Source organism: Tupaia chinensis, unplaced genomic scaffold (assembly GCF_000334495.1).
Source record: "Tupaia chinensis unplaced genomic scaffold, TupChi_1.0 Scaffold000088_1, whole genome shotgun sequence".
NCBI lineage: Eukaryota > Metazoa > Chordata > Mammalia > Scandentia > Tupaiidae > Tupaia > Tupaia belangeri.
The window spans coordinates 4,772,951-4,791,686 of record NW_006159550.1 but is presented as its reverse complement, the minus strand read 5'-3'; the positions used below and the strand labels follow the sequence as shown (position 1 = coordinate 4,791,686).

Genomic DNA, 18,736 nt, shown 5'->3' with positions numbered 1-18,736 from the left:
AAAAAGAAAAAAAAAAAAAAAAAAAAAAAAAAAAAAAAAAAAAAAAAAAACAGCAGCAGCAGAGGAGGAGGTGGAGGAGGAGGACAACGATGACAAAGAAGAAAGGAAGAAGAATACTCATTTAAAGGCTTTTGCCAAGTTGCTGTCCAGAAAAGCTGACCTACCAACAAAACACAGAAGGGCCCACTCCCCACAGCTTTTTTGATACTAGGAAGTAGGCTTTGTTTTTATTTGTTTGTTTTTGTCTTTAAACGATTGAAAGAAAAATGATGGCGTCTTCTTCGGATTTTATTTAATACTCTTTATTTGTGAGGATAAGCATTTTTTCACCCACCTATAGTTCTGTGGCTAATGGTCTCTTCACATATTCTGCCCATTTTTTTATTTATTCAACTGATCATCATGTAGTTTATTCCCTGAGTACTTCATATTTTGGTTTACCTTTATTAAATATGTCATCAAAATGATATTTTTGGACATTTATTCTGCATAATTGAGTCCTCTATCTTTATGGTTCCTGCCTTTTGGGTATAAAGGATCGCGTCTACCTAAGACTAGAGGATAAATTTTATTCTAGTACTTTAGTACATTTCTCTGTATACATATTTAAATACTTCCTATATCTGGAACTGGGAAGGAGGGAGTAAGGTGCGAGGTTGGGCATCTCACTCTTTTCTAAGTGTTTGGCCAGCTTTCCCAATATTGTTTGTCAGGTGGCCCGTCCTCTCCCCCACGAATCTCGAAATCTGGCTGGTGATACATCAAACTGTGGGCACACTGGGCCCGGATCCAGTGCAGGCAGTGTGGTCATGACGGACAGCAGAGACAGGCTGAGCACACCTCTGCTGCTTTCTCACTCTCCTCCACTGGCCTTATTTCTTTGTCTCATATGGCCGGATCCAGGAACCAACCCAAGGCTTCTCTGTTCCCACACACTGAATATGACAGGCTGTGCGTACAGCTGGTCTACCCGAGCCACAGGCCACGGTCACAGATAACCCTCTGCCCGGCTCTGTGGCCATTCCTTGCCCCTTCCAGTGAGCGGGCTCAGGTGCGAATCTCTGAGTGTTCTACTCTTGGGACATGCTCTCCCTGTGGATTTAAATCAGCTGCAGCTTTTCTAATACCAGTCCTCAAGCTCACTCGATCTAATAAATCTTCCTAGAAATCTCTTGCATGAGAGTGGCATTTATTCCTAGTTTCCAGCATAAGGGCAGACATATTTTTTTCCCTTGTATGCTCTGATTATCATTTCAATGGGAATTTGAGGGTGGGTGGAATGGAACACCTGTGTTCAAGTGCCATCTTCCCAGGAAGCTAAATGGCTTTGTAATTAACACTCAACCCTGTCACTCACCAGTTGCAATAACAACCTATGCTTGGTAACACGCAGTAAACAACTCACACACATTACCTTTGATTGCTGCTAAATAGCCTCGGAGTTCTCGCTGAAGTCTGGTCCCCTCTGCCTGAAAAAAACAAACAAGCAAAGAGATTCTAAACACCTCGTCCACGGTTTGCATGCGATGTAAGCAGCAGTCAGTTTCACAGATACTGTTGTCAGAGGCTCATTCTCGAGAAAACAAACATATGAACATAGAGACTAAAAACGCACATCAGTCTAGACGCCCACAGAGATTCGCTCACCATAAACAAGAGGAGACTTTGCTAACTGTAGGAAATGAGACCCTGCTACAGCCTCCTATATTCAAGAGTTGCCGGATATTGCAAATGGGACACACGAGTTACAGCAGGAGAGCCCTGATCACAACGATCCAAGGTGGTGACTGCGAGCAGCAAGCACTATGATGTGGCTAGCTCGGATTGTGTATTTTACAGACAGATTTCCCAGACTTAGTGCAATAGAGAGAAAATGCCTCATCGATATATTTTACAGAGATTACATATTAAACATATTACAATGATAATATTTTAGATATGAGTTAAAATGATAGTATTTTAGACACACACACACACATTTTCTTAGTTTTAGGTTTATTTGCCATAGGGTGTCGCACTTGCCAGAGAGAAACAGAGAGAGCCATAGACAGGGAAAGTGAGAAGTCATCACCCGGGGGATGACCATGCCCCAAATCTCTTCTCCTCCATTCTCATCTTGGGACTTCTGGGCACACACGCACACGTGCCTGGCATGAGCCTCAAGCTGCCAGGTCTGGCACTCGAACTACAGTTGGCCACGAGGGAGTCTAACACCTTAACCACCACACCACCTGCTGGCTTCCAAACTATATTATTAAAATTAGTTTCACTTGTTTCATTTAATATAGCCATGGGAAATTTTTTTGAGAGGTTTTTGCCATAGGGCATATGCGCTCGCCAGACACAGACAGAGAGAGACAGAGAGACAGAAAGCAAGAAATCACCCCCCAGGGGGGATGGCCATGCCGCAATCCCTTCTCCTCCATTCTCCTCTTGGGATCTTGGGCACGCACACACATGCACCCAGCGTAAGTTTAAAGCCACCAGGTCCGGGATGCGAACCACATTGACTGGCCCTGGGGAATTAGCCTTTCCGCTAACTGCTGGTCCTGCCATTGAAAATTTTAAATTACAGATGTACTTCGCATTGTGTTTCTGCTGGACTATACTAAAATAGACATTTTTGACATATGAATGCTCATTTAGTTTGGATTCCCCTTAGAAGTTCTGAGACTCGGATTACATTGCATGTAGTTTAATTTGGAATTAATCCAGAAAATGCCAACAGGGGAGTGGAGATGTGAGACAGGGAGAGGAAGAAAGATAAACTGAGATACATCATTGGGTAAATCAGCACCGTGGGCAACTGGGCCTCAGTCCCACTGAGGAACTCAGAGAGATGGCGTCGAACACTCTGGATAAGGTGGAGGACAGACAAGCTGAGGCACTTATCCTCCATCTCCTGTCAGCCATTGGTCCAGAACTGCTCCTGGGAGCATCAGTTCACCAGCACACCCATACAGGGGTGAAGAAGTCTCCAGCAGCCACAGAGAGTCCTCAGGCTAAGAGCTGCCAACGCTGGCAATGGCAACTCTTAGTTGGTCAGCCTAGTGCACTTGGAAAAGTAGGTACTGGGGCATATGGCTGGGTACCCACAATATCTGACATGATGCTGCTACTCAAAATACACAAAACACATGCATTTTAATTGCATAATCATTTGACAAAATTTCAGAGAGATGGCATAAAGAACGAGTCCATCTTGATTTCAGTAATATAACCTAGTCATATGCAATTCAATAAGCATTTGTTAGTATTTACCACAAAGAAAGGAAGGAGGACCTTCTTCATCGGTAAGTATAATCCAGGAGAGGAACAGAAATATTGAAGCAAAAGAGCTGCATTGCAAGGCAGATAACGTTTAGCTCTACAATAGGCATTTGAAGTGTTTGGGGGATACAAAGAAAAGGAAATATGCCCAGCACATTTGAAGACAGATATTGATTCATACAAAGAATGCCTGAAAAGAAGTGTTTGTTCCAAGGCTATGCAATTCTAGATGAGGATTCTCTGCACACAGCCCTCGTGCAGCTCAGTGATGGTGACAGTATTTCTATGAACTCCGTGAAATGCTCAGGTAAGACTTTTTGTATCTGACTTAAGCTCAAGTTATTTTTCTAGCTCTGTAAACTCAGTAACCACCAGATAAAAGCTTCAGTCTAATTTATTTAGTGAAACATATAAACTCAACCAGAGTAGTTCTATTCAGAACGGGAAAAAAAACTAGCCAAAAATTAAATAATTGACTTCCTGTCAAGTGTCTCTCTATGGTTTAAATTCAAAACCCACTTTCTGTTGTTTGGCTGGGTCATTCAGAAACATGATGTGAAGGCAAAAGGCCGTGAGCTACAAGAAAGAGAAAAATGGTGGTGGATTTCCAAGACAGCATATTATAGTACAAAACTATTTCCATGGAAAGAGAATAAAGGGAAAATGTTAACAATAAACAGCCGAGTAAACGTAGACAATGAAGAGGACCCATAAAATAAACGTAAGCAGTTGAAATCAGGATGAGGTCCTCAATACCATCAAGAAAACACTTGGCAAAGGCAGCAGCAGGTCTTTCCTCTACAGAATATCTATTATGTGACAAGCTCCATGTCTGATCCTGAGTATACGAACTGCTGAGAAGATACAGCTTTGGGAGACACCAGATCTGCTCTGGAGGAAAGAGCGTACTTCCTGCCCACCAGTATCAGGACCACCTGAGGGACTGGACGTGGCCAGTGAGTGACCTAGGCTGCTTCTGAGCCACTTGTCAGGGCCTTCAATCCTCCTGCCACTGCTTTTACTGAAGAGTTCAGAGAGGGACTGCATCTCCAACCTGCGTAGGAGGGAAGGGAACATGAAGCACAGCTGCCATTCACCTCTCCACAAGGGAGAATAACCTCCAATGCCCGAAGCCACCGCGCTGTGGCTGCCACAGTGCAAACTAGACGCAAAGTCTGACAACATCATGCCATGATCTGGAGAAGGCTGAAACCTCACATCCGCAGGAAAAGCCCAGTGCAGGGTAATGAACAGAAAAGTACCAAAGTCACTTAGAGAAACCTTTCAGAAAGGAAACCAAACTGGAAAGATCAAAGACGTAGTGGATGGGTGCCAAACAGAAGCCTGCGTGGCGGTCAAGGGAGAGGGAAGAAACAGATGAAAGGGACTGAGATAGAAAGGCAAGGCCGCAGTGTCGTTTGAACCATCGCGCGACAGGTAATTTAAGGAGACTCGCATCTGAAACCACACATGTGATTTACCCGGACACATCCAGACACAAACAGCCAGCAGCTGAAAAACCCTAAGAGGTACCATTAGGAGAGTCTGAATCCTCTAAGGCCACATTTCTCAAACTGGATAACTGGAGAACTTAGAGGTACTCAATGGTTTCTTCAGGCGCTATCAGGCCAGAAAATGTACCTAAAACATCTCTGCAACATCGACGCACTGAAGCGGAAGGACAAAACTGGAAGAGAAACAATTATTTCAAAACCACTTAGCCACCTGTTAGGAAGCAGGATAAAAACTGCAGAGATGAAACCAAACTCCACAGATGCCTCCTGCTTTCAGCTGTCCAGGGCAGGACTCTACTCTGCTGCCTGCTCCTTCCTGGGAGGGGCTGAGAGGCATTGCACTCAGGCAGGCTTCTCCCCCTGCAGCATGCCTTCCCTCAGATGGCCGACAAAGCCAGCCAGGAAATCAGAGGGCAACGAGTCACCAGGTTTGTGCCAAATAACTGGAAATAATGAAAGAATACTAGGAAACGGCATTCTTCTCCCAAATACACAAGAAATAAAGTATGTCAAATTAAGCCTGCAATTAAGTCATTGCCTTTTCTTTCAGAACAAGAAAGAATAAAATAATTCAGGCTCTAGACCATCCATTGCATTCATCTCCCCAGAGGGAAACAAGAAAGGTGTTTAAAAAATGAAATATAAATCTCAGAAAAGATATTTTATTTATATATATATATATATATATATATATACACATACACATATATACATACACATATATATATACATGTATGTATATATATGTATATATACATGTATGTATATATGTGTATATATATATATATAATTTCTAAGAGAGGAAGAAATTCAAATTGTACAATTATGGCTTAAATAGATGAGTTCAATTTAAGCAGATAAACTGGAGGCTAATTTAAATGACTTGCTTCTTTTCCAATTATTAAAAATTCTAGTCTTCCCCATGAGTATCAACGTCTCATAAATCATTCGGCAATAACCACACTGGAGTTCATCTAAAATTCTGCCTGAAATGAAAAGGTACATGGCTCTGGAGAGAAAGCCTTCCCTGCAGCTTGCCATCCAGCAGTTTCTCCTGCACAAAACCTATTGCATAACAGAATCTTCCTGACATCATTATTCTAGGTGAATCACAGATGTTTTAAGCTAACAAACAATTCTTTCTGGCACTGCTCAGATTTCACTGAGTTTAAAGCTCACTCCAAATTCACATGAAAATTACCACTTCCGTAATTTGGCCACGAATTACACATTGTGTGTGCATGTGTATGTACGCACAGAAGACAGATTCAAAGTTCTGCACCTTTGGGATTACATGCCTGTATTTTCCCTTCTATTTCTTTATGTCATTCTCTACAATAAAAGAGAACATTATCATTCTATCTCCTGGTCACACTTTCTTCAGGGCTCACGGCAACAGGCGGGCAGGGGAGCCTATTATAATTAAGGTGTCTGAATTGCCTACTAATACTCCCCTTTGGCCAAGCTCTGAGATGGACCCACCACCTACAGAATGCCTGGTCCTGGCCTGTCGTACAGTCACATGGCCCTGGTGTCACCCAGGGGTTCTTTATTTTTTCAGTTGAATCGTTTTTTCAGGAGCTGTCACTTTTCTCACATCTCCAGCTCAGCCAGTCCCTCGGGCCTCACTCTCTTTCCACACACCCCAAGGAAGTCGGCCTGCTTCTCCTTCATTAAAGCTACTCTCACCCACACCTTCCCTTGGGGTCTCACACTCACGCAGGGCTGGGGAGAAACACGCAATCTACCCAGCTGCCCACTTCCAAGCTGTCCTGGGAGACAAGCAAAGATCATTCAGGGTCTCATCATGAGATATCAAAATTAACAGGCATGCACAAGGCACCTTACAAAGGTCTGAGGATCACTGACTTTAGTCTCCCAAACAATCCCTTTATTCACTTGGAGAACAGCACCCTGAAGCTGCTGCTCTCTTCCCTTACTGACTCCTGAGGGCATCGCTCATCATGTCTTCCCAAAGGGTTAGAATGGAGTTAAACACTAACTAAAAAGTTCGAGAACAGCGGGGCAGGCACATCAGCAGAGAATGCTTCCGAGATCTTTGCTATTCAGTACAAAACAAGCACCTGCCATACTCAATCCAATGTGTTTGCAGGTTGTTTCACATTGGGCTGGTCCTGGGTTACAACAGTTACTTAATTACTGGCATACACACCTGCGGACAGGGACATGCTGGGCTCCTGGATAGCTCTCATTTGAACATCCGTTCAGCACCTTGGACAGCCCCAATCACCAAGAGAGTTCTCAAACATTTAAAGGATTAATCTATGTAGTGTCAAAGAAAAGACCACGAATGCTACTACACTCAACTTTCCTCCTACACCCTGGTGAGAGCATAGCCCTTCTTCAAAGTGAGCCACTCCAGACGTTTACCAAGCTATCTTCGGGGGCTGAGCTTAAACAGGGCTGAATTAAGGTATGGTAAGTGAACACCTGAAAATGAATTCGCATGGTTGTTTATTGCTGAGAGACATGAAATTTGAAAGCATCAGGATATATAATAATATCAGTAAATTTCATGACTAAAACTTCAAGAATCACTAAATAGGTCTAATTTTGTTAGTTGACCTTTACCCTAGTTACCTCTACCTGGAGGAAAGAAGCCCTAGTTGACACATTAACTTCATTGAGAAGGAAGTAATAATTTCTGAGGAATCAATTTAGGGTGGCAGCAACCACTGCACCATCTATGTGTGTGGTTCCTACACACCCCCATGTGCATCCTCCATGACACTCCAGGGCAATGTGGCTCCACCTGCAAAGCTAACCCCAGTGTACTTCTCACTGAAGGTTGTGCAGGTCCAATGATACCTTAAGGTATTTAGTACCTGTTGAATAAGCAATAGCTTGGGGCAAGCAGGTGACATGGTGGTTAAGGCACTCGACTGCACTTCAAGTCCTGGACTTGGTGGCTTGAAAAATCACACCAGGTGTACATTGCTTACATGCTCAAAATCCTGACAGGAGAGTGGAGGAGAAGGTACTTTAGCATGGCCACCCGCCCAGGGGGGGGTGATTTCTCACTTTCTCTGTCTCTCTCTCTCTCTCTCTCTCTCTCTCTCTCTCTCGAGCACACATGCGTGCTGTGATTAAAACCTCAACAAACAAACAATGGCTCATTAAACAGACTTGTTAAAATATGATAAATGTAGAACTGACTTATCTTCATAGGTACATTTTGTCATAAAAAGGAAGACAGGAAAAAGGAAATGACACACACATGATAGAACATTTTTTTCATTGGGTTTCCTCTCTAAGTCTGAAACTTTGAGTTGACATACAGAAAAGTTTAGGTGGAAAGCCAGCGTATGAACAGATGTCTGAGAGCCGGGTGTGAGAAGAGAAAACTTCACAAAGGTGAGTCCTGTCATCGCCTCTGTGATCGGAAGCCTATAGCGGTCCCCATAGTTACGCTATTATTTTTGGCCTTTGCTGACATTTTTCTCTTGAAAGTGGCAAAATAAAATATTCAAATTAAAGTTGACTTGATTTCTCAGAGTTCAGACAAGTTAACTCGACCTCAAAAGCAGTGTTAATAAATGTGCTTATCACTTTTGAAGCCCAGAAGAGAATCAGATTACCAAGAAAATGAGCTCTAATGAGGCCTTATCACACTTTGATTAATAGATGACTAATAAGGCATAATATCTGAATCCGCTTATGATCAAAGGCAGCGTCAGGTGCTGAGCACTGCAGGCCTTCGTGGTTTGCCCAGAAATGGAGCTCTTCTCGTGACAAGTCCAGAAGATGAGAGGTTTTCAGAGGCAAAAGCAGCACGCTCTCCCAATTTACATTTCCACATCCTTGCTTTGAGTTCTTTGTGGTAATGCAAGCTGTCGGTAAGAACCAAGCATTGATTTTGTAGAAAGCTTTCTCTGGTTTTTTATTATTATTACTATTTCTCTTTAGCAGATATTAGTGCAAAAGATACAAGATGGAGAAGAAACAGGAGTGGATGTTAGAAATCACAATCTTGGGTTGATAGGGTTGAAATTGGAGGGTGCAGTGCATGGAAGGAAGAAAGGCAGCAAATATCTGTTTCTGCAATTTTATCCAAGATTCATGGCTAAATTTCCAACTTGCCCTGTGTGTCAACTCCAGGAATACCTATGACCTGAAAACCCAATCAAACATTCTCCTTACCTTTAAACAAAAACATTTAAAATCTAGCTGTTAATCACATATACAGTTTCTACATTTACTACCCTTAAGCCAACTAACTTGAGTTTATGTAAATCTCTAATCAGATCTTTTGAAAGGCTAACCATTGTGTTTGCGTGGACAACTGCCCAGTTAGAGCCACTAAACTCCTCAGAGCGTGCAGACGACACAGCTGGAAGACACACTTTGTTGTCTTGAGACAGTTGGATTTGTGACCCATGAAAAGTTACTAAATTTTTTTCCTGTGTGTGTGTGCACGTGTGTGTGTGTGTGTGTGTGTGTGTGTGTGTATGTGTGTGATTATAAAGACATTTGACTTAAAAGGTACCTTAGGGGCATTGCTTAAATATCTTTTCAATCTTTGCCTTAATACCTAAAGCACAGAGTTTTGTATGCTGGGGGCAAGAGGAAGAACTGATCCAGAAAGCAGGAGTCTCATCAGGAAGAGCCCCTCTGTCTCAGCAACTCCTCCTGCAGCTTCACAGTCAGTGCCCTTTTCTGTGGTGTGGATGCCAGCTCCACCTGCACTGTCTCTTCCATGTCCAACCTGGACAGGATGTGAAAAGCATTATTTTAAAAAAATGGAACTGTTATGTCACGATACAGAGTTGCATGAATGAGAGGGAAAGAAGTGGTCTATCACCGTTCCAGTCCTAACACCCAGAACTATTCTGAAATTGCAATCTATCATGTCCGTACCAGTTTGCTCAAGCTGCGGTAACAAAATACTATGGACTGAAATGGAAATTTATCTTCTCACAGTTATGGACACTGGAAGCCCAGGATCAAGCTGCTGGCACATTGACTTCCTCCAGGGACCTCCCTCCTTAGCTCACCGATGGCCACGCTCTTGCTGTGTGTATGTGGGTCCCTGTTGTCCACTTCCTCCTGTGAGGACCTAGGCATACTGGATTAGGGTTTACTCATGTGATTTTATTTAATCTTAATTACCTCCTTCAAGGGCCAGTCTGATACTGAGGCACTGGGGGTTAGGACTTGAACATACAAATTTGGGGGTAACACAGTTCAGTTCATGATTAAACAATGTTCTCAGGGGAACCCTTTAATATGGCAATAAAACCACAAAATCTAACCTTTAGTGAGTGGCCATTTTGTTCCAGAAACTGTCTGAAGTGTCACAGCCTTGTTAACACATTATTGTCACATTTTCACAACTATTCCATGAGGTTGCCACATTGTCACAAATGAGAAAACGGAGTACGGCACAGGAGCTGAGAATCTGTCCAAAGTCATACAGCCTGTTGGTGGCTACGCAGTGTTTGAATTCAGGCTGCCTGGGTTATTTAAGCCCTAGAGTCAGCCTCACAGGTACACATGCCTGGCCACTGCACTCCACCTCCTCTGCATCCCCGGCTTAAACACATAAATGTTGGATAATGGGGAGAAGACCATCTAACAGGAACCAGCTGTGGGTCAATGAGGGTAATTCAACTAAAGGTACAATTCTCCATCTCATGATCTAGTCATCTGTAAATAAAAATATCAGTTGCTTACTTGTTTTTCTTAAAAGCTCACATTCCACAGTAGAGTATATTTCATGTAGTTCGTAGCAGATAGTGGTTATGTCTGTGGCCTCTGGACTCACAAGGCCTGGCTTTAACATCTGAGCTCTGCCACACTGAACTGTGCGACTTAGGGTGAGCTACTTAATCTCTGTAGGCCTCCGACTGCTCGTCTATGAGACGAGGATGACAATAGCACCTCTGAGAACTATCATGAAGGTAGAGGGAAACAATCCACACAAGGAGCTGGCAGAGTAATTGGCAGATGTGCACTCAACAAATGTTGGGTGGCACTATTACTACTCTGACAAAGAGTAAGTGTTTCACAGATGCATTTATGAACTAAGTACCACCAAGTGTCATGTGTAGTGCAAAGGATTAGCTTCATGAAGAATATAAAAAAACCTCCCAAAACCATTTACTTAAGAATTGAAAATCCTTCCTTGTTTTTTATTTGTACTTCAAAGAATCAAACACATGACTATGTTTTTCAGTAAGTTTTTTAATTTTAATTTTTTTTAAATTTTACATTCATTCATTATATATCATTACAGCATAAAAAGTGAATTTTCCCATCCAGAATATACTGAATATTGGCTCAATCAAAGAAAGCTTTTATAGTTTTACGTGTTACAGTAAAAGAGGGCCCTAAAATACAAAGGAATGATTTATACACACATATAAAGCCACTTAATGACGGATATGAGAAAAATCAGCCAATATGATAAATTACTGCTTGAGGTAACAAGAAAACATGGATACCAAAGGAATGATGTCTACACACATATAAAAGCCATTTAATGACGGATATGAGAAAAATCAGCCAATATGATAAATTACTGCTTGAGGTAACAAGAAAACATGGATACCAATGTATCCATGGCATCCAATGGCCAAAGGAATAATCAAGTCTATTCCCTAAATGAAACCCTTTATGGTATATGCTCAGTTTCCTCATATGTAAAATAAAATTATAATTATGGGTTGTTATGCAAAGCAAGTAAATAGTGTATAAAACTGTTTTAAATTCCAAAGCCTGACTTACGGAAAGTCTTAATAATAAAAATACTTTATTGATGTTTTTGCCTAAGCCAGTCAGGTAGGGTTTGGAAATTTGAAAAATTCTAAAGCTCTATGAAAGATTCTTACAATTAATCAGACTTGGGAACATATTCAAATTGATATACAATTAAGAACACCGTCATCTTAACTATATCTATGTAATCTCGTACTTGCATCCAAGTTGTCAATGTCATAGACGACTCTTTAGAGGCACATGTTAAATGTGTGACCTCACTCAGAAGTCTGGAGTGGGACACAGGAAGATGTATTTTTAAAATGCCCCTGGGTAACGGTTATGGAAATCCTCTACTATGATTTTTCAGTGTCTATCACTTAATGCATACTTAGTATGCAGATGAACACTCTAGTACTAGATGGCTAACACCATTTAAAACTATGTCTGTCTAGTGTCAGTTGGTCACCACCAAACATTCCTTCCAACACGTCTCCTTCACTTAGATGCAGCTCCAAGGCAGAGGCAACACGGGGCATACAGAGTGACTTACCACAGAGAATCACAGTCCATGGGAACCAGTAGACTGCTATTCATCTGAAAATCGCCTGGGGCTCAGCTCAGCTATGCAGATGCTCACAACCATCTCAGATGGTCTCCCTAGGTTTGGATGAAAGATACGCCTAATTCTCGGCATCCCAGCCCCAGAACTGTACAGTCAACCTGGGGCTCATCTAGGAGAAGCATCCAAACTATTAATACATAATGAGCCTACTTCACAAGAGGAAGTGAAAGCTACATGAAATTAGTCTCCAAGTAAATGCTGAGGAATAGGATATAAACCCTCCTCAGTCAACATGGTAAGTTAATATTGCAGAGAAAATTACAGTTAAAAGTAGGCAAAGAATAGCATAGATAAAAGGAAATCTTCAGAGAAATAACACAAAGAGCTTCCCTAGGAGTGATTTCTTAAGCTGGGAACAGGCTCCACAGGAAATGGAAGAAAGAATGGTGCCTGGAACTTCTACAATCTGCCTCAAACTTTTATTCCGTTTCAACTAAAGCCTTTGGTTTATATGGGCTAGAACTGAAGAGAGATTCTTGCTGACAGAATAAAACGAATATGAGTAGAGGTTAATATCAACAGATGGACCATGTCTCCAACAAAAGTAGCAAGTTGCTTTCTTTCTCCCATTGGCACCAAGGACACCTACTCCCGAACAGCCCTAGGGAGTAGGCAGAATCATTTTGTTAGTGAGCAAAGAGGGGTTTAATGTATTTTTTGGAAATAAAATAAATAGAGAAGATGTAGTGAAACATATAAAAGTCCAACGAGAAACAATCGATACGGTTTTTGACATCTCTCTGCTTCCTCCCACAAAAATTGTACACAGATTCTTCAGAAAGTTCATGGATATTGGGAGCTGTCACTGTGGGACAGTGGTGAAGTGCTGTGTGTAGAGAGTTGGATGTGACACAGACGACCATAGTTAAATACTGGTCCCAGCAGCTGGGTGCACACATGCCCAAATCCTGCTAAGATGGGGTATGGCACGACTATACCCCACGGGGGGGGAGGGGGCAGGTGATTTCGCTCTCTCCCTCTCCCCTCTCCCTCTGGCAAATGTACACACTCTCTAGCAATTAAAGAAAGAACTATATATTTTTAAAAGTTGATGAAAAATGCCTATTATGAAAACACTATGGATGGATTTCAATTTTTTTGCACTGAAATTAATTTGTACTTGAATTACATTTCTTCCACAAACTTTCTGAAGTCCCATATTAGCAATCATGGTGGGTTATATGTATAAAAAAATGACTGTAAATCAAGGTTATATAAACAAAACCCATCTTTTACATAAAAATCACATTAGAAATGAGAGTGACAGACTTCACTAAGAGCTGAGTGGCCGAATTTCTTGGCTTCTTTTTTTAATCACGTAATGAATATAACTACACATGAATCTGTAAACTAAGACTCTCATAACCAATGGCATAACTATTGCACAACTATTTATTATAGTGTGCTGTGTGGGCTGCTCTAGGAGGTGAAGTCCTTGGCAGAAACAACCAGTAGACACGCACTGGGGAGTCTAGCTAGAAATGGGATTGTGGGAAGGTGTAGAAATGATTTTTTTACGGATACTAATTGGAATGAAAGCATACTCATGTGCTAATGTCAAGTGATGAAACTAGGAAATCAAAGCGTACCCTAATGATGGAGCACAGTAACATCTTCACATGGTGTAGAGCTTCTGTATCCTTTCTAACACTTTAACTGCCTCAAAGGAAAGAAGACGTTTGTGCACTGGGTCACATGATTGAGAGAGACGGGAATTGTATCTGAATTGTTCACCATTTTTACCCAGCACCTTGTGCAATACTTGTGCTTAGGAGGCATTCGAGAACGCTTTTGATGGATATTTACCCATGGGGAAGTTATTCTGTCTTTTACCCGTTACTTTAGATTAAATGCTCTGCTCCTACCTCAAGTTAATCCCTCCAAAGTGTCCTAGACCCCATCTCCTCCACCCCTACAAGCACACAGATAGGCTGCTCTCCTCTTTCCTGGATGAGTCATCACATTTCCTTCTGGACTGAGTCCTTTCAGCACACATATAGTTCTGCTACCTAAAGATAATGTTCTCTAGACCCTACTTACTCTTCCAACTGCAGCCCTGCTTTTCTGGCCTCCTTTAAAACATAATTTGAAACTGCTGTCTGCAAGTCTCCTGACACCACTCTTCTTTCTCTGTTTATTCTCTACTTACTTATTTTTCCACAGTTCTCATCATTTTCTAGCAGACTATAGAATCTATGTATTGATTGTGCTCTGCTTACTGTCTGCCTCCCTGTCTACAAGTTAAGATCTGCAATGGCAGTGACTTTTGTCTGTTTCATTCCAGAAACTTTCCAGAGGTTTAGATCGGCTTGTGGCATGTAGAAGGCACTCAATAAATGTCTGGCAAAGGGATGTTTGTGTAGTTACACACACTGTCCTAAACGTGCCTCCACGTGATGTCACCAACCCTAAAAACTTCCTTGAAAGTTAATATTAAAGCAAAAGAATTTAAATGCAGAAAAATATTAGTGCATTAAGATGACTTCCAATATCACAGAAATCCCACAGAAACGTAGAGGAAGATCCAAGAGTATCCCTAGATAAACTCTGCTTCCAGAGATGTGGGTGTACACATTTGCTTATAGAACACTGTACATATTAATTCTAAATGTAATGAAAACCCACTATAAGTCCAGACAACAAGACCTATGATTCTCTCAGAAGATTATCAGAAAAAAGGAACTGACATACTGGGTTGTCAGAAAAGTCGTGATGCATTTTTGCATAGGGAAACATAGGGAAAAAAAGTCATGACTTTTCCAACAACCCAATAAATTACATATATTAATGCTCTATGGTAAAAATATTAGCCTATGAGGAAATTGTGAACTTACTCCAAAACATGATACATTTAAAATAAATTAACTCTACAAGGTAGAGAACATAACTTGGATCTAAGGACAAGAAAAATCTTCTGAATAATTAAAATTATTTATTATATTGAGTACTAAGACATAAGAAAAGCTCTTAGAAGACTGAACTAAAAGCTCAATACTGTAAGTCCCAGCAGATATTTATGGGTACCATGAAACTAGAACAGCGTTTTAAACAGGAGGGGCTATAGTTTTGCTCTAGTCTTCATAATCCAGGTTAAAACCAAGCCTAGGCAATGCTCCAAAATATATTTTGCTGCCAAAAATTAGGATGAAAGAGGGAAAGTAAGTGACAGTAAGAGGGACTTGGATATTGAACGAGTGAGGAGGAACGTAACACAAAGCAAACGGTATATGCAGAGGGTATCAGTGACAAGGAGGCACGTCGAAACTGTGATACTTATCAGGCAGGCACCTGGAAGGTGATTGAGGCCATGGAGGATTTCTGAAAATGACTGAGACAGGATGCTTCTTTTAAATATGTTACAATCTAATGAGGACATAGCCATACATTTTAGTAACCGCCATGTAAGAAAACTAGTCAACAATGCACTACTGCAACATAGAGAGGGAGAGACTTGACCCAGGGGACTAAAAACATTGTGTAGAATGTGTCTTGTGGGTTGCTCTTAAAGAAAGCTAGGACTTGAACATACGGCAGTAGTAGGTCAGAAAAGGGCAGTCCATCATAAGGAAGCTCTTGCAGTGAGGGAAGTGGACAAGGACTTGAACAGCAGTCCAGGCCCTAAATGACACTGTCAGACATAGAGCACCCATCCACTGAAGGAAAGGAACATGCTGCGGAGTCAGGCAAAAACATGACAAATGATTAGTACGGAGATTTCTGGAAACGTGCACACTAAGTAGAACATACTCAGTGCATTATCTCCTGCTTTATTAGTTTATTAAAGGACGAGAAATGTTACCACATTTGCTTTCTTAATGGACAGATCATTGACTGTCTATTGGAGAGGGTTTCATGAAGCCATGACTTTCAGGAGGCACTTGCCTTACACACTTTGCTGAAATGTGATCCCCGGGTTTGCCGTGTCCATTTAAGCCTTTGGTGGTCTTCATCCAGAATCAAAACACTTTCCTTTCTTTCCCACCATTTAGCAGTCTTCGCCATTACACTAAGGCCCTGAAGACAGGACTCGTTTAAATTTAAAGCTTGCTGTGTTCTGCTTAAAGATGCGTATCAATGCGCAATGAACCGAACATGATGGCAATCAGCCACTTAACCTCACTAATGACATACTGAAGGGATGTCATGAACATGGTGTCACTGTGTTCCAACTATTCTGACCACTGTGATTATAAAGAGCCCGCTATAATTGTATTAGCAAAGTTGAAATACTTTATTTCTACCACCTCTGGCCCCAAGTTATTTCTTCTCTCAGTACAGTTTCTAGAACAATGTGTTTAGAAAAAAAATTAAAAGTAGACAATAGAAGGATTATGCTCTAGAAAGAATAAACCCATAATTTATGCCAGAGTTGCCCTCATCTCAATAGTGAGAATTTCGCCGTGATTTCTCATGGCAGCCTCCTTCTCTCAAATACAGTTTCTAGAACAATGTATTTAGAAAAAAAAATTAAAAGTAGACAATAGAAGGATTATGCTCTAGAAAGAATAAACCCATAATTTATGCCAGAGTTGCCCTCATCTCAATAGTGAGAATTTCGCCGTGATTTCTCATGGCAGCCTCAGCAAAATGGGGTAACTGAGCTAATTCAACTATCCTCTGAAATTTAATACTATGCTTCTCATAAAGGATTCCTGAGAAGGTGGGGGACACTGGTTATAAATGAGCTGCTGGGTCACTAGAGAAGACAAAGAAAACTTCAAGCAAGGATCTTGTACTTCCAAAAGAACCGTATTTTAATTCTTTAAAGGTAAATGCAAATGAAGCATACATTTCTAATTGATAACTACCATTCTTTTAATGTCTAAAAAGCAGATTTCCTGCTAAGTAAATAGCTATTAATTGCTCCTTTTATATACTAATAACTCCTGTCATTAAGTATACTTATCTGCAACAACACTTATACAATGAGTACAGTACAGCCCATGAGTCAATTTGGTCCCATAAACATGGAATTTTGCTTGTTTGTTTTTCCACAACCCAATTACAAAACTGAATTAGGTGCTGACATTTAATAATTGAGATAGTTCCTCTGTGCAGAACCAGAGCTAGTAGATGTTGGAGGACAAAAGTCTCAGAAGTCATGGTGCCAGAAGTAGGGTCAGAGAGAGCTCTTTGCAAACGTACCACCAGGCAAGAGAACTCTCCCTCAACTGGTGCATGGAATGGTTGGTGATCTTTGGCCAGAAGGCTCTGGACTGGAGGGGAGGGGAAGAGCAGGTAGACAGGAACCAGCCCAAAGCTAGAGACAGGAGAGACCCTTGACTGATGTGACATAGAAGATGAGGACAGGGGCTGCCCAGGCAGGAGAGTGGTTATATAAAGAGGATTGCACAGACAGACAAACACACTGAAATAATGGAAGCCAGGTTTCCTACTCTCAAAGAAGGTAGAAATATAACAAATACAGAAAGGGGGAAGCCTCATTTAAGGCAGGAGATACTGAGCTGTAGTTGGGGTGGCACAATTTCAGATAGACAATATAGATGTCTGTGTGTATAAAAACATGTACACATAACCATATGCTGCACACAGACACACACACACACACATACACATCACGATACGCTAGAAGCAAAAAGAACATGTAGTGCTCACATTTTGGTTTCTTTCTTTTCTTTTTTGGCCAAAGGGCACATCCCTTCACCAGAGAGAGAGAGAGAGAAAGCACTCCCTCTGGGGCATGAACACAATCCTTTCACCATTTCTCTGCCCTATTGGGATTTGGGGCATGCACTCACATGTGGCCAGCAGCTTTTTCAAGGCACCAGGGCTAGGATTCAACCCACACAGATGGTTGGTCGGATGATATCTGGTTCCCTTAACCAACAGGCCACAGGCCAACCCTACATCTTGTTTTTGTTTCTGTTTTTGTTTTTTTAATGTGCATTCATTCACTGTACATCATTACAGCACACAAAATGAGATTTTCCATCCAGAGTACACTGTATATTGTCTCAATCAAGCACATCAACATACATGTTATTGTCAACAAATAATTTTCCATTTCTTGTTTCCTGTATGTTTTGCTTTTTTTCCCCCATCCTTGATTCTCTCTCACCCTCTGTCATCTCCCACTCCCCTCCCACACTGTCTCTGGTATCTATGTTTGCTTTCTATACTGTTTCCCCCCCACATTTTATTGAATTATTAAAGATCTTAACTAATCTAAATATTTTCATAGCAAGCACAGCTGATATATACATTTCCATGAACAGAAGTCTAACTTTAGGCATCCTATAAAGTAGCACCTAGCTGGGGCTATATATCTTACTGCAGTCATTGAATAGATATTTTTTTTCCGAAACTTTTTTTTTCCTAACTTAATATACATTATTTCCCTAAGCATCATCACAGCATACAAAATGTGATTTCCCATCCAGAATATACTGCATAGTGACTTAATCATGCATATTATTATCAAACATTTTTCATTTCTACTTTACCCCTCTTTCTGACCCTCTGTCCTTTCCTACCCTCTTCTCACACAATCTCTGTTGTCTATAATTGTCTTCCATTCCTTTCCCACCCACATTGTATTGATCACACAATTTCATACATAATCTAACTACTTTCAATGGTGAGTTCACTT

At 41.2% G+C, this 18,736-nt stretch overlaps 1 protein-coding gene across 1 annotated transcript in view; it reads right to left on the bottom strand.

Annotated features, from left to right (window-relative positions):
- AMPH (amphiphysin) overlaps positions 1-18,736 on the bottom strand; it is a 175,697-nt gene that overhangs the window by 115,496 nt on the left and 41,465 nt on the right. The window contains exon 4 of the mRNA XM_006143037.1: positions 1,415-1,469. Within this exon, the coding sequence (XP_006143099.1) occupies positions 1,415-1,469 (55 nt within the window). The remainder of the gene's footprint in view (positions 1-1,414; positions 1,470-18,736) is intronic.